This window comes from Rhinatrema bivittatum, chromosome 2 (genome assembly GCF_901001135.1).
Source record: "Rhinatrema bivittatum chromosome 2, aRhiBiv1.1, whole genome shotgun sequence".
NCBI classification, from domain to species: domain Eukaryota; kingdom Metazoa; phylum Chordata; class Amphibia; order Gymnophiona; family Rhinatrematidae; genus Rhinatrema; species Rhinatrema bivittatum.
This window is the reverse complement of record NC_042616.1, coordinates 801470924-801487468: the sequence shown is the minus strand read 5'-3', so window position 1 is coordinate 801487468 and position 16545 is coordinate 801470924. Positions and strand designations below refer to the sequence as shown.

Genomic DNA, 16545 nt, shown 5'->3' with positions numbered 1-16545 from the left:
CTGGGCGAATGGTTGAAAAGTTATTAGGGAGGGATGGGCAAATGCCGTGATCTTATCAAACCGGCTTCCAGGGTCAGCTGGCAACACTGGCGCAACCAGCACTGGCAGCTTTAATGACCTGAAGTCTTTTTTTCCCTGTCAGGTTTTATGCATAAAAAAACAGCGAGCACGGGACCCTAGCACCACAAACTCCAGGTTCAGCCCCACAGGCTTACACCGGCCCCAGAAACTGTACCCCACCTCTGACCAGGAGTTAAGAAAGCGGGAGGTAAGCATACGCACCTCTCTGCACCGGGCAGGAACAGCTACTGCTCTGCCCGAAAGGGATATCAAGGTTTTCGGGAAGCGGGCAGAATGTAGGCACTGCCAAATTTCATTTTATTTTGTTTTAAATTGTTGCAGGTTGGTCTATTGTATTGAATTCTGAATGTTAACGCTGTATACATACAGCGCTGAACGTATTTTGGAAAGTTGTGGAATATATGAAATGCTAAAACGACGAATTAACGTGGGATTTGCAAGGAGCGGTGCTAATCTGTGCACGCTTTTTTTTTTTTTTTTTTTTTGCATAAAATGCCTGGATATCTTGGGGGTGCAGCTCCAGGTGCAAAGACGTGTGCAGATCCGCGCGCCGCCATGGGCGTGGTGCAGCTTATTACACCAGGGCCTCAGCAAGCTTCAGGAGATTACAGTAAGTGCAGAACGAGACTTTCTTTCGGGGGAGGGGGGAGAGTGTGTGGATGGGGAATGCTTTCTTCAAATTCAAACTAAACCAGGTTGTACTGGGGGGGAAGGTTCCAAGCCTCTCTTTACAGCTACCCCTCTGCAGGGCTGGTCTAAAGGCCAAGGGGCACAGAACCCGGCACCTTCTGGAACCAACTCTGCGCACACCTTGGGCCTGACCAGCAGGTGCCACTGGTGCAAGGGGATTCCATCCCCTCAGGCAGGGGGAGGCCAACTCCGGTCCCCCAAAGAGCCACGAAGAGGCCGGGTTTTCAGGATACTGCCCACCACGAACGCGCACGAGACCCGCTTCTATACAATGGAGGCAACGCACGCAAATCTTAATCTCGCGCGTATTCGACGGAGCATATCCTGAAAACCCAGCCTCCTCGTGGCTCTTGGGGGGTCCAGAGTTGGCCACCACCGCCTTCCCGGCACCCTCGTCCTGAATGGGCCTGCGAAACAGGAGGCAGGCTCAGAAAATCGCACCTTTGGCTTCTGCACGGCAGGGCTGGCATTTTGCATTTGAAGGCAAAATATAAACAGAGCCTTTGCCCCTCCCCCCCATTTATAATTTTTCCAAGGGGTTTGGGGGGGGGGGGGGAAGGGGGGAAGAGACACGCCAAATCTCTGCAAATAATAATTCTATCAGCTACTGGCAATCAAGCACTGATAAAATACATTGTACTTATTCTGTTATTTCTCTGCCAAAACTGAACTGACAGCACACCATTAAATTGTGAGCCCAGAAATTAAAAGACAGAATATTTTATCCTCCTGCGCATTTGACTGTTTACGTTGTTTCTGAAGCATCGATTTGTTTTTTTTTTTATTTTTACTTGCAGGATAGAAAAGGGTGATGGAGAAGGGAGGAGTGGCCCGTCGATTGCACAATGGAAGCCTTTTTACGTTGAGATTTAAATTCCATGCACATCCCAGCCCCGCACCGGCCTCGGCGTTTGCTAACCTCTCCTGCAATTGCTGGCCACTGCATCCTGAAATCTTCTCAGACCTTTTTCCAGCGTCCCTCTGGGTGGGTGTTTGTTTGGTTTTTTTCCTTACGCTTCTGCCCGACGCATAAAATTCTGCCCGCTTCTCATTCTCTGACAGCAAAGGTGAGGGCACGGCAACACTTCCTACCAGAGTCAGGGGCATACAAGAGAGACCCATGACCGGCACCCCGGGTAGTGTTCTGTGAGCGGATGAGTGCTGAGGTGAATGCAAGGATGGAAGGATCCTCTCTTGCAGCCAAAGCACCTCCAGCAAAAAACAAAAAAACAACAATGCAAAACAAAACTTGGAAGCCTGATTTAATCTCCAAGGAGTTATAAGTATTGTAAACTGGACAGTTCTTACAGCCAAACTTCAGGACATCTGGCACTTAGCCCTAGATTCATCAAGATGCTATACCATACAGCAGAAATAGCACCTGCAGTTTTCACATCATGCCTCTAGGGGGACCCCTGTGGCACTCTACTTTTTATACCACTGTAAGAAGGGGGCACTATTAACTCAGGGTGAGGTAGGTTTTAGGAGGTAGTTTTACAATCACAGTCAGAGGTAAGAACAGCCAAGTTGACATCACTGAAGATTTTCTGTCATTTGGAGCAATGAAAGGTACAAGAGGAGTTGAAATGTACAGTGTACTCTCTACCTAGCATGACTGAAGCTAGGTAGAGAGTGCATCATGCTAGGTAGAGAGTACACTGTACAAATCACCTCCTCTTGTACCTTTCATTGCTCCAAATGACAGAAAATCTTCACTGATGTCAACTTGGCTGTTCGTACCTCTGTGTATGTAAAACTACCCCCAAAACCTACCCCACTGCCCAAACCTCACCCCGAGTTATAGTGCCTCCTCTTACAGGGTTATAAATAGTAGAGAGACATTTTTTTTTGTACTAAACAGATATTAAGTTCATTTTCTTTTTTTCACTCAGCAATTTCTTCCTGTTTCTTTCAGCTTTCAGCTCAGCTGCAGCCAGGGCCGGGGCTGTCATGAGCCTCCATTAGTAACTACACTAGCATGCTTTCCCTTATTTTCTATGCCCTCCTAGCTTACTTTCAGGCCGATGCAATATTGGTGCGCGTTAAAACAGGCGCACACGATTGAGCGCCCGCTCCCTTAACGCGCGCCGATCCACCTCTGCGGGGCACCCAATGCAAAATGCAAATGGGCTGCCATAGTAAAAAGGAGGTGCTGGAAGAAACTGCGCACCCCTAGTGCCTCCTCAGCAGCGGGCGCCCGGGAGAGGTGGCTGTTAGCCGGTTAGGAAAACGGACAATCAATTTTAGAGCTTTCCTTTTTCCTAACCTGACCGCCGGCACTTTTATTTTTTTAATTTTTTTTTTCGGGACATTCTAATTTTTTTGTTCCTCCAGTTGGAGGAAGTAAAGAAAAGCAGTATTTTCTGCTTTTCCGTACACTTTTTGGGCTCCTCCAAAATTAACACCCGCTCTGGGCAGGTATTAATTTTGGCGAGTAAAAATGTGCGCGGGGATAATAGATAGTAGCCTCATCCACATGCATTTGCCTGTGATGAGCGCTATTAGCTATGCGTACAATTGGATGCGCGTTTGGAAGCGCTAACCCCCGTTTTGTGTGGGGGTTATGGATGCGCGTCCAATCACGGGCTGAGCCATGCACTGCAGTGACCACCCTCGTTTGCGGGTTCCTTTTGGGGTCCTGAATCCAGTCACTAGGGGTCGCCATTGCGCATCGACTGGCAACGCCACAGCATCCCCAGCTGAGCTGGGAAGCGGGAAGACGTAATCTAGGGGCACTGCCCCTAGATTACCTCCGCCCAACCGTGCATAGCGACTGCCCAGTGAACCTCCTGACCAGCCCAGACGTCCGGTCCTAGCAGCAATAGCCCTCTCCGTGCGGAGCAATCGGGTGCATTTCCTGCCCTCAGCCCCTCCACACAGGACATGTCCTGTTGGGAGGGGATCAATGCATAATCGGTTCCTACAGATGGTAGGTTATCCCCATCTCCTCGCCTCTCTGAATGCACTCATGAACTGCTTCCCAAGGTGTGCTCTTTTGTATTTCTCCGCCCTTCCCTCCCCCGATCCACAGCCCCCCACCCCACCCTAGCCCCCATGAAGCTGTAAAGGTCTCGTCCCAAAAAGGAAGGAAGGAAGGAAGCACAGTGACGGCAATGTGTCCATGACACCGCTGGACACTCTGTACTCCTCCAGTGTCCGTCCAAGCAGCCTCTCTTCCGGCCCCTCCCCCCCAGTTTTTTTGCAAAGGGACTGAAAAGTGTTAAAACATAACAGGTTTCCCCCCCCCCCCCTTAGATTCACTGAATTGGGTCATTGGAGGGGGAAGCAGGAACAAGGAAAACAGCGAGCATTGCCCTACTCTTCCCTGCTCCAGTCTAAGGAGCTACTGAAGCAAAGACAAGAGGCTTTTTGTCCAGCGCCTCCGAACTTTTTCTTGCCCAGCTCCGAATCAAAACAAGATGTAATGCGAGCGGCTTTCAAACCCGCCACCCGCCCACTTCCCTTTTCGTGCCCAAATACCGAACCCCCTTCTGCGATCTCTTTGACATCCAACGCAACGTCCGGCCTCCCCTAATGAGAGGAAGAAAAAAAAACACCTCGGCTGAAAGTCTCACTCTGCTGTTCATTCAAGTAAAGCCATCCTGGATCCAACCATCTCGCTCCCATCTACTTTCAGCACAGGGCTGCAGTACAGTTTGCATTTTCCTGAGGCTGCTGTTGCTTTTGAAGCACCGCTCGGCGGGCCACACAAAACAACCACGACAATATCCGCGTAACAGACAAGAGTTCTCCTGCCCTTATTCCCGGAATACGGCACTGAACGTGGGATCTTTCCCAGCTCCGTCGGAAGTCGCTGCTTCCTCTCTGTGACATCACAGTCACCCCTAGAACAGTGGATTACGTCACCATCAGGCCGCACGGGGGGGGGGGGGGCGACCTCGGGGGTGCAGAAATAAACGGCGACGTGAGCGAGCTCACGGTCAAACCCAGAAATCTAAAATATCTGAAACAAGCCAGGGAAGCATCTGTGCAGCATTGATCAGAGGGGTCAGGGGCCCTAGAAGGTCACAGCCAATTTTTAGGAGTTGCAGCAGGAAAGCAGGCCATAAAATGAAAGGATTCTCTGCGATTCGCAGAGATGCCACATTCCGGTATGAAATATCTGCAAATACCACAGTTACATGTTAGAAGAAGAAATGCGGAATAAGGAGCAAAACAGCTAACAATTAAGAAGGAAGTGATGAACTGATGAGTGGTTTAGTTTTTAGTTTCAATCATGGCTTCTATTCTAGGAATTTTTTTTTTTTTAATCGATCACACGCTCAGAGAAGGCAAAGATCAATATTTGGATGATATCCTAACTGCCATGGTTTTAAAACATTGGTGACAAGGCGAACAGTGGGAGCTGGACACAGTGGTGCATACAGATACACAAACTGTACCCATCTGTACAAGGTGCATCTCTACTAGAGAGATAGCAAACCGCTTCACTATAGAGGTTCGGAGCTACGATAAATAACTGATTTGAATTTACTCTTGGTAAGGAGCCTCAGCTTTGACCCGGTTGGTTTAAAGCTCACTCTGTTTGTTTTGCTTCTTTTTTTTCCCATATTTAGTCAGATTTGTTCAGATTTCCATGACTATTTGCAGGTTCAGAATATCCAGAAATATAAACTTCTGAATACTTTGGTGAAATCATTGAGAATCCTTGAATATCCATCCTTGAACAGAATCACAGCCAGGCAAATTCAGAGAATCGAGATGAGCTGAGCTGAGCTGAGCATGGCTTGAATTTAGCAGAGGGGAGGGGGTGGGATGGGGCGGGACGGAGGCCGGCCAGGATAGCGGCCATTAGCCACTGTCCTGGGGAAGCGCATGCCGGCAGCCGGCTGGCGCATGCAAACTATTTCTGCTCCAGGGGAGCAGTAAGTAGTAAAACAAAAATCCTGTAAGTTGCTGGGATGGGTTTAGGAAGTGGGGAGGAGAGGAGAAGAGGGAGGGAGTTTAGGTAGAGGGGGAAGGGAAGGCCCGATTGCGTCGCCGTGCGTAATTTAGTAAAATTCCCTCCTGCGCGTGCTGCCTGCACATGCGCACGCATGTTATAAAATCTACCTGTGCCTGTTATCCTATTCCATGTTTCTTTCTTCAAAACGTTGGAAGTAGAAGGACTGCTTATACTTATTAGGGATGTGCATGGCCAAAACTTTTGAGTTTGGTTTGTTATATTTGTTTTCAGTCTGTCTTTTTTTTTTTGGCTGAATTGCGTGTGTTAAGGGTTTTGTTTTTTAATTTGTATTCGTTTCAGAAAATAGGATATTCTGTTTGTAGATAGTGTGTTATTTTCTGAAACAAATACAAACGAAAATCTTCAGGTTTTTCGTTGCCATTATCAATTCATTTTGGACTTACTGAAACAAACAAAAATGGCCATTTGTGGTTCAGATTCCTGATTTGTTTTAAATGAATGCGCATCCTTCATACTTAAAGTCTGGAGAAATTACAAGGAGTTTACGTGCATTATTATTTTCTCAGTGGCCTGTTCATTTATAATGGTTTGTCCTTCCTAAAGAGAAGTTAATGTCCCTATTCAAATAGCGCTACTGCCTGCCCTCCTGAAATCAACTGTTTCTTCTCTCAGATACCCACCCACTGATTTCCAAGCATGCAGATTGGGCTAAAGGCTAGATTCCTGATATAAATAATGCACTGACTGATTTATTACTCAATATCAGAATAGTAATAATAACAATATGATGATAATTCTTCTATACCAGTTCTGTTCAATGCACTGACATGATGACAATTGGTAGAGCTGTAATTAGCAATTTGTCATTAGCAAAAATGGCATTACAGTAATAATACAGCTGTTAGAGAAAACACACAAAAGTCAGGAAATTCAGAATTATGGCCACCAAGCACCCATAACTCAGCACCCTTTTGCGCTGTCATTACATCAGAAACAGATTATCTAAGACATACTTCCAAATAATGTGAAACAAAGATAGATAAACACTGGGGGGAAAAAACACTGGGTAGGAGAATTCTAATAAGATGAGCAAATCTGAACCAGCTGATGTTAAAAATCTAGAGTCAGCTCGCTTGAATCACCAAGATTTCAAGGATAAGTATCTTGGTTTTACCCCCACTGCATGCATCACCTTGTAGTTTTGATTTCTCAATTTATTTCCCCCCAAAAAAGCAGAACTAGAAGTCCATGCATTCAGTGACATAAAAACACTGGGATTTGCAGCCCCTCCGGAAAACAAAATGGCAACAGTGCTAGGGTTTATTCTGTTCAATATGATCTCGTGGGCATTAAACAGTGTGTGAATGCAGCAAGGAGAGTCTATGGAATTCCTGAGGGTACAGAGAAATCTATAACCAGCGGGGAAAAAATCAGAGATGGCAATACCTCTCAACAAGCACTGCTGGAGCATTTTATCCAGTTCCAGAGGGGCACATCTCCCAAGGGATTTCGGCAAAGAAGAATAATGCCAGCGGACAGCACTCAGACTGGTTTCAAGTCTGCATAAAAAGCCCTATCGGTTGAGAATTAATGACCTAAGCATGAACATCTTAAAAGAGAGGAGGAAAAGGGGGGAGACAGCAAAATATATTGAAATAACTCAAATGGGAAGCCAGCATTTTTGTCAGTACAAAAGAAATCCAAGAACCAGGGATTAGGTTATAATGGAAGGGGAGATTCGGAAATAGCATGAGAAAAGTATTCATTACAGAAAGGGATTAGAGTCCTGTAACAGCCAGCCAATAAAGGAGGAGAAGCCGAGACGCTGGCAGAATATTCCAGAACTGGAAAGTCTGGGACCAACCTCGAGAAATTAGTTTTGGCAAAGCTGGAGATCATTGGGATCTGTGCTACAATAAGGAAAACCGGGCAGACTGAGCGGGCCTGGAGATCTGTATTCACCATGAATTTATCTGTTTTTAGGTAAAGCAACTTGCGCCAATCTTAATTGACTCAGGACATTCCGATTCTGATGGAGGAGAGAAAACTGGAGAAACCTAAACATGACCAACGTGACCATCCTTTGAATAATTTTTTTTTTTACTTACTGCATATTTAGCATTACCCTTGATCCTTCAACTAAAAAAAAAAAAGTACTTAAACAGAAAATATTGCACAACAAAGTCCACAGTCACCATGAATCCTGTCCCTACAGCAGAGCCACCTCAGTGAGGTGGTTCGGTCCTGAAACTGAGTTTAGACAACGCTGCATGGAAGGGCGGCACTGCTGGTTTAAGACTAAAGCATTCCTTATGTGCGGAAGAACTGAGAGAGATGCAGGGTCAACAACTGTCAATGTGGAGATTTCCATGGGTGATCCATAGGTCAACACTGACAACCTGTGGCACTGCTTTAAGCGATGTCGCCACTGGATTTCCAATGGCGGACCTTTAGATTCCCACATCTGGTTATTAATAATGCAAAAGTGGTGCGACTACTAATTCCCTATCGTGTTATGGCCAATCTAGGCACTGGGCTACCCCAGGTTCTGGGGAAGAAGGATGATGCTGCTCAATTCATACCGAGGCAAATTCATTTCTTTGGGCTCTGCACAGGAGGCCTTTGGGGACCCTGGAGCTTACCTATTTGAGGTGCAGGATATCCAAATTGCTGGGGCTCGTCAAGGTCTTCTCGCTTTCTGTTATCTATGGATCTCAGCGACTGGCTTCTGGAATTATAGCGTCCATTGTCTACAGCAAGACAGTTGATCACATAAGACTCGTTTTGTGTGGTCAGAACAACGCTCTTCACAAACTTACACGATAACATTGACTCATAAGTTGTCATTTGCATCTGTTCTGCAACATCTTTCCCTTGCCCAAAATCAAAATCGGCCCTGCGACAGGGAAAGGGGGTTATTGGCCATGATAACACTTGTAGGTGGAGGATATCTCATCTTAAATTGCAACAGGTAATATCAGAAAACATAGCCACGCAATGTGGAAAATAGACAACGGAACCATAATGTTTCATTCAGGCTTCTGTCTACAAGGCAACGCTCTGCATTGATAAATAACCACAGCAGCCATGGGGGCTCCTGCAGGATTCAAACAGGTCCCCGTCCTAACCTGGGGAACTATTCAAGAGTGAAGCAGCAGAGCAGAGCATCAGCTCCGGCAGCCATGGCTCAGGGCTACAATCACACGACAGCACCTTACAGCAGAAACACAGGATATTCCATACACACAGACCAACTGCAATCATTATTCTCCTCCAGGAAATCATGTGATGATGGCTTTGTAATTCATATGTGCTCTGTCCTTCCAGTTAGAACTGGAAGGAGAGAAATGCAAGCACAATGTTAGGGGTGAGGGTTGGATTGCCTTCTGTTCACTGGGCTTGCAGGAGCTGAAGGCGGTGCCTAGGAAATATTCACAGCTCCCGGGTAGTGGTGGTGGTGGTGCTGATGGGGGGAGGAGGGGTTGGAGGGAACTGAACTTCAGCCATCACAGCGACCTCTTCGGGGGAAAGGATGGAGGATGCAGGTGTTCAGAGACACTCCGCGGCCCCCAGCTGAAGACCGTCGCTGCAGTGTGACTGGCTTCCAGCAAGAGGAGGGCGGGGCCTTATAAGCAGGGTTCTGGGCTTCACCCTCCCCACTCCGCCTCGCGCTCCTCTCCTCCCCCGTAAACAGCACTGAAAGGGGTAGGGATTGTCAGCTCAAGAGTGGAGTAAAGTGAACCATGACCCCTCTCCCACCCCCAAAAAAAAAAAAGCACCAGGTAATAACTTTTTATTGGGCTAGCCTAAAATATTTGTGTCTGGCTTTCAAGAGCAATGCCATACGAGCGAAGGAGACTGCCGGAAATACACAAGTGAAAGTGTTTGCTGCATTAAATAATAGTATTTGCTGTAAAACTATGATAGGATCTGGGGCGAGGGTGGGGAGGTGGGCAGGAGCTAGAGTATCCTCTTAGTACTATGAGCCCAATACGCAGAAAAAAAACTGATAAGGACTTCTCCAGCTCAGCCAGATAACCCAGAGGCAGGGAATGGGAGGATCGGGGGAGGAATCGAGATAGCCAGATAAATTATCCGGCTGACTCTGGTCGGCCACAGGGCTGTCCTAAAGTTAGTCGGATACACTTAGCTGGCTAATTTTAAGATAGCCAGGATATTCAGCGGCGCTGCCATATCGCTGAATATCCTGGCTAAGTTAACCAGATAAACAGATCCAGCTAACTTGCCGAGTCCCACCGCGGTTAAATGTGGACCCTCCCTGCCCATCTTCATCTGAGGAACTGTACGAGAGGTAAGAGATCTCTCTGGTGGGAAACGAGTTGCCGAGAAATCTGCATCTGGTAGTGTTTTTTGAGGAAAGCCTTGCCTTTCACATTGGCTTCAGAGTATCTGACTATTCTGGACTCAGATGTCTGAGGTTTTTTGAGTAGCTTTGATGTTTCCTTCTGGTATCCTGATGATAAGGTCACAAGAGATCAAGACCTGGCCTAAAAAAAAAAACGGTTTCTAAAATAACGGGAAAGAAAATGTGTCCTCCGCTGCTGCATTTGCCCTTTGAAGCAGTTGTGTGATTTTGTACGGTTAGGTAAGAGACGCACGTGTCTAGAGATATATCTAGTGCGTTGTGCGGTGTGTTCTCACGAGCGTTGCCTCAGTGAATCAGGAATTAGGCCTCTGGCTCTGGGTATTGTACGTCTTTGTAGTACACTGTTTGGCCAGTAGCAGAGATTGCCAGAGCTCTTTCTTTTGACCATCTGGGAGTCCTTCTGTCTCCGTTGCAGTCCCCGACATAAAGCTGTGCTTAATTGCCTAGAGATGTAAAAGGGGAAATCATATCTTGTTTGGTTTATCGGATTTACTGTACTCCTCGGCGTCAAGCTGTACGTGTTTACCGAGGTCTCTGCCAGAACAGATCAGACCTGCTGACGGCAATTCTGTTGGCCTGCCCAATGTTTCTTGCAAAATGTTGAGAAATACCATTGGCGCGAATCAACGGCAAGGGAGATCTGTTACGTTTGATGACATCACAAGGTGCGGTAGTCGAAGCCTGGCAGAAATATTAGCTGGAAGGACTGAATATAGAGCAAAATTCAGGATTAAAAGTTGGCACTGTATGCTTTTCAAAAGTAAAACCTTCTTTTTGTTGGTTTGGGGGTTGTGTTTTTTTAGCTCCAAGACACATCAAGGTTATTTTTGAAAGGCATTTCTGCAAGGTAAAACGGTGCTTTATCCACAGAAATTACCTTTTTTAATGTCAACCCTCTAGGCGTAAAGGTAGGTGCATAGGGCACTGGGGGCATATTTCTTTCCACATTTCTAGGAATGGGAGCTGGGGAGGGCTTTGAACGTACAGGCCGTGCTCGCAGCACACGTTCACTGGCGTAAACGTACGAGGGTCGTTTTGGTGGGAATCATTTTCAGAGGGAAGGTCCGCAACATGCACCTTCCCCCTGAAACTGCAACGCTTTTTACATTTGATTTATCCTCCTCCCTTCAGGCACATGAAAGCGGATTACATTCAGGGTACTGTGGGCATAAATCAATATAAACGGGAGCTTCAAGCAGTGCTCAGTGACATCACAAGGTGTGGTAACCTTTGCCGAAACTACAATCACTGTAAGACAGTCGACGCTCCCCTTTACGTCACGCAGCACCTCAGGACGTCCTGACTCCAGCGGATTAGGACATCGTCACCTGCTGATATCTGACAAATCAGAATGCTGGATTTTTATTTCAACCATTTTATCGTCATCGTCTATTTATTTCATACTTTAAAGGATCCCAAGCGTGTTACAGCAGGTTGAAGACTAAAATCCGCAGCGTTTAAGAACACAACAGCGTGTAGGGGAGTGACTGGTCTGGTCTGAGTGACACTGGCGTTATGTAGCCATGAGGAGTAGTGTTACACGCACATGATCCTCGGAAACAGGGAGTTAAGAACATCTGGATACAAGATTTTTTTTTTTTTTGGGAGGGGGGGGGGAGGCTGGCCACAAATTTAGGCTGGAGTCTCCGAAGGATAGGAACATAAAATCCAAACAGGCGCAGTAGTCATTGGCAGGGTGTTGGGTTTCCCTCATGGTTGTGACTGCGGGCCGAATGCTGTTCGGAAGAGCCACTTTTTAGCAGCTTTCTGAAAGTTAGTAGGTCTGGGGCTGGTCTGCTAGTTGGTAGTAGAGGGACTGCTTTAGGTGTAATTCTCTGAGAGGGGGGGGGAGGCTAGGCTGGTAATGTAATCCGGTTTGTGAGAGTGGCAGAAGGCTGTATATGGGATGAGATGGCAGCTGAAATAGAGGGATGTGTTGCCTTGCAAGGCCTTGTGGGCAAGAGTCAGGATTTTAAAATTGGCACAGAGGACTGCTGGGAGCCAGTGGAGGGCCTTCGAGGGGATAATTTGGTCAGATTTATTTGTGTTCGATATTTGAGCTGCAGCATTTTGGAAGAGCTGCAATTGTCAATTTAGTTTTGAAGGTGTACTAATGTAGAGTGAGTTGCAATATTCCCAGCGGAAAATCACGCAAAAAGCATTTTGATGCTGTGGTAGTGGAGGGGAAGAGAGAGAGAGAGAGGAGAAGGGAGTCCTGCTCATTGCTTAAGGATGACACCTACATGGACCCAGGATTAAACAGCTCCAGAAGACGCCCTGGTACTTGGCCCTTGGTCCAGAACTGTCGCTGCAATGACTAGACCAGGTATGATTGGGGCAAGGGGACGGGGGGTTGATGTAAAATATGGGAAAAATTCCAAGGGTCATTGCGTGCAAAGGCTCACGGCACCAGATCCCAGCCCTGGGAACAGGAGGAAACCCTTGAGTCCAAAAAAAAAAAAAGGAAAAAGGAAATGTTATGTTTTCATTTCATAAACAAAATCTCTAGGGAGATTTTCAGCCTTAAATCGGTCATTCACAACGCCAACTCACCGAAGGCTGTGTTAAAAGTATTTCTATGAACTTTCCGCATACCGAAGGCACTTTCCTGATGACTTGTAGCCTCTTGCCTCATGACTTATGCGTGTAGATCCTTTATTTACTCATTAAACCTCTCTTATTGAAATGAGCCCCTTGCATGTAGTATTACTGAGGCTAACTTAATCCATGGCTTCATTTAAACAACGTTATTAAAGGCTCCACGCTCTCTTCCAGAGTTCTGGAATTCCAGCAGACTCGCCCGTTTTACTCTTAAGGGCTTGAATTAACCTAAAAGGTCTAGAAATATTAGACGTTATGGGGTGCATAAATGACAGTGCTCAGCTAAAACAAAACCATATACTTTGGTCTGTACCAGGCCCTCTTCCCCCCAGCCCCCAATTTTTGAGTGCAGTGTCACCATGGCAAGAAACCGTCGAGGCATCAGAGAATCATCCTGATGCGAGAGTCGGAGCGCTGACTGGAGAGGAATGCTGAGAATTTTCCTTTGCCCAGACCGCACGGGCCCACATTCCCAGACAATAAAGAGATTGACTCTTGCTCCGCACATCAGGCATAGCCGAGACGCAGACAAACCTGAGCTCCATTTTGCAAATATTTTTCCGTTTATAAATTTAACAAGGCAGCCGGGCGCACGCTGAAAATCTCGGGAGCGTGAAGAGAACATTCAGTGCTTGACGTGACACTGCTAAGCAAAAGATAAGAGGCGGCAGAATGTGGTGAAATAGTGGCCGCAATTGGCGGGGTTTCTTGAAAGCGATATCCGTTATCAGTAAGTCACTCAAGGGTTGAGCCTTGTTCCGTTTCCCTGGCACCTGTCAGTGCCCAGCCGGTTCCTCTGCTCCCAGAACACACACTGGCTGCATTGGATAGGACAACTGATTGACAATATCTGCTTCCCCAGCGCCACAGGGGGAAGCAGGATATTAACAGAGAAGGCCAGCCGGTTGAGCAGGTGAATTTTCAGTGGAGTTACACAAGTAAATGTAACACACTAGCATAGCAATTTTCAAAAGCCTTTCCCTGTGTAAAGTGAACACAATGTGGGCAAAGCCAATTGACAATTCAATGGCCTATATTGTAGCAATTTTCAAAAGCCCACTTACACGGGTAAAGTGCATTTACACATATAAAAATCCAAGTTTAAGTGTGTTAAATGCTTTAGATAATCGGGCCCTCGGCTTTATTAGTCTTGCTCCAGCTCTGAGCTGGTCCAACAGATGGCGGAAAACTTCTTGCCTCAGTAGAAAAATCTCATTAGGTTTCACGCCTCCGGCACGAGATAAATAAAAGCCACCGACAGCAGAGAAAGTCCCTTTTGATCCTGCGTAGTGCCCAAAGCCTGTTCATTAAAAAAAAAAAAACCCCAAAAGGCTGTGTAGAAATTAGGCAGCGGTTACCACAAACACTTTAGCTTCAAGGCAGCTTCTAGTATTACTTTTCAGTTCCTCCGCTTACCAGGGCCGGCAGGTAGAGGCGCGCCGGGGCCCAGGGAAGAAACGATGGAGAGGGCACAGACACAGGCAATGCTGAGCCCCCCCGGCTATTGCCCTGTATCCCCCCAGCCCCTCAGGCCTATTAATAATTTAAGTCTGGAAAACAGAGGGGTTTGGGGGGGTTTTTTCTCCCCTGCGGCCTCCTCTTACTCCTCTGGCCTTCCAGCTCAACTGGAACCGGCTCATCTTGGGGCCGCAGCTCGCCGAGCCTTCATTCGCAGCCCCCACCCCGGGGGTTTGAAACTTATTTCAGATTCCCTCAGCAGGCAGCCCCGGCCATCGCCTCCACGGCCAGGGTTCCCAGACCGCGCGGCCCCCCCACCGCGCAGCAGCCAGGGCTCCCTCCTACCCCCCTGGCGAGTGCTGCCTCCTCGGCCTGCCCGGCCCGGGGAGCCGAAGGACCAGGGCCAGGAATTGGACCCGGCCGGCACCATCCCCAGGAAAACGGGGCTAGAGAAAACCAGGGACCCAGACGGAAGGGGAAGAGGACACTGGGACACCGCAAGGGAAACGAGAAAGCGCCCGAGGTGCAGATGAAAGGCCTGCGGGGGAAACTAAAATCTTTATTTACCACAGAGAGAGGGGGAGGGGAGAAAAAGGTAGCAAGAATTCTTTTGGGCCTGCGCCTCGGGCTGGAATATGGCACCGTGAGCCTTCCTCCATTCACAATCACCTGGGAGATTTTACCCCATTTCACGCCTCTCCCCCGACTTAGTGCAGCCACTGCAGCGACGGCCCCTTCCGCCATCGGGGGCCCTAAACCCATCCCACTTGGCGCCGTCATCGCGCGATGACCGCAAGTCCCGTCTTCGCCTTGGGTTTTTAATGCCTCTCTGGCATCCCCGGCCCTGGCCGGCCCCGTGGCACCTCCGCAGGGAAGGGCGCGGCCTTGCGACAGAAGCACCGGACAAGCCTGCTCATTTAGTAAAGGTTTCGGGTCGGCTGTGCAAGGCTAAGGAGAGGCCGATCTCAAAGGATGACTCGTGCATGGACGCGCCAAGGGCAATGGGGCAGAGAACGGGAGGAAACTGGGGTCGAGATCCTGCTTCTTCTTGTCACCTTCCTTACGACCTTGGGCGATGCACTTTATCTCCTGTTGCTTCAGGGCCTCTTGTGCTAAGCATTTTTCCCCACAGACACAGAACGGGAGAAAAGCCTTAGACTGTAAGCTCTTCTGGGACATGGCTGACTTAACGTACCTGAACTCTAGCAATGCTATCAGTCACCTTGAGCGTTATTTGGAAAGGCAGGCAGAAGATCAGAAGTGTTTAGGTTACGTGCTGGCGCTGGCAATCAAGCCTTTTTATTCTATACATGCCGGACAGGGATGATATTCTTTTCTGACCTATGTGTTTCGTTAACGCCTTAGTGCTGCTCTTTCGGGCTGTTCGATTGGGCACGTTGACATCCCTGACTGCGCTGCAGCTGCTGGGGCAAGGTGGGGACGCTCCTGACAGCGGTAAAAATCTCATATTCAAGATAAGATTGCTGGAGATTTCCTCACGTGTAACCCGGTAGGTGCTTTCAGCCAACTGTAAAAAAAAAAAAACCAAAAAACCTTTCCTCTGCGTTTCAGAGAGGTATTGTTTAGGTGGAAAGAAAGTTCTAGAAGAAAAAAAAAACATGCTACGGGGCTGAAAGGAAAGCATTTCCACGAGAAACTTAAGGAAGCACAGTATTTCTTTCTTAGAAGCTTGGTGGATGCAAGGAACAGTTTTTTCAGTGCAGGTGGAAAGAATATGAATGGTAACAGAGTTTAAAAAAAAAGCAAAAAAAAAGCATGGAATATGCACAGAGGACAGTGATAGAAAGGGAAGGGAAAAGCTGAAGATCAGATTAGAGTATGCAGCAGGGCCAGTGTGAAGTCCTGCCAGGTAGGAAACCAGAGCTCCTGGGTCCAACCAAGGGAGACAACTGGGTCATTGCAAAACAGGGACCCCCCCCCTAGTGGCCAAACTTGAGCATGTACTGGATTCGGAGCAGCGTCGCGGGCGTAGAGGAAGGCTGCGCTTGCCAGGGCTGGGCTACGGGAGGAGGTGAAATCAATGCGAGGGAACCCGGGAAGAACACCACCGCAAAGAAACAAAAATGTAATGGGCAGACTAGATGGCCCTGGAAGTCTTTATAAACTGTCATGATCCTGTACCATGAAAATTGTCTTTTCAATTGAAGAAAGGAACAACAACAAAAAACAATTTTTTTTTAAAAAACCCATAAAATCAAGTTATTCAGTATTAATGAAATTCATTTTCGCCCAGGTTCCTTGCCTTAAGGTTTGGCCCCCTCCATTAATTCTTTATCGGATAATTTCAAAAATTGGTAGAATTATGCTTAAATCTCTGCCAGCCCAATCAGAAATATATCCGTGGCGGAGGAGCAAACAGGCATAATTATAATCAGAGCCA

The 16545-nt window shown here is 47.5% G+C and overlaps 1 protein-coding gene across 1 annotated transcript in view; it reads right to left on the bottom strand.

The window, feature by feature from the left end:
• Positions 1 to 16545, bottom strand: part of ADGRB1 (adhesion G protein-coupled receptor B1) — a 292333-nt gene that overhangs the window by 208186 nt on the left and 67602 nt on the right. The window contains 1 exon segment of the mRNA XM_029592133.1: positions 8341 to 8448. Coding sequence (XP_029447993.1) covers positions 8341 to 8448 — 108 coding nt within the window.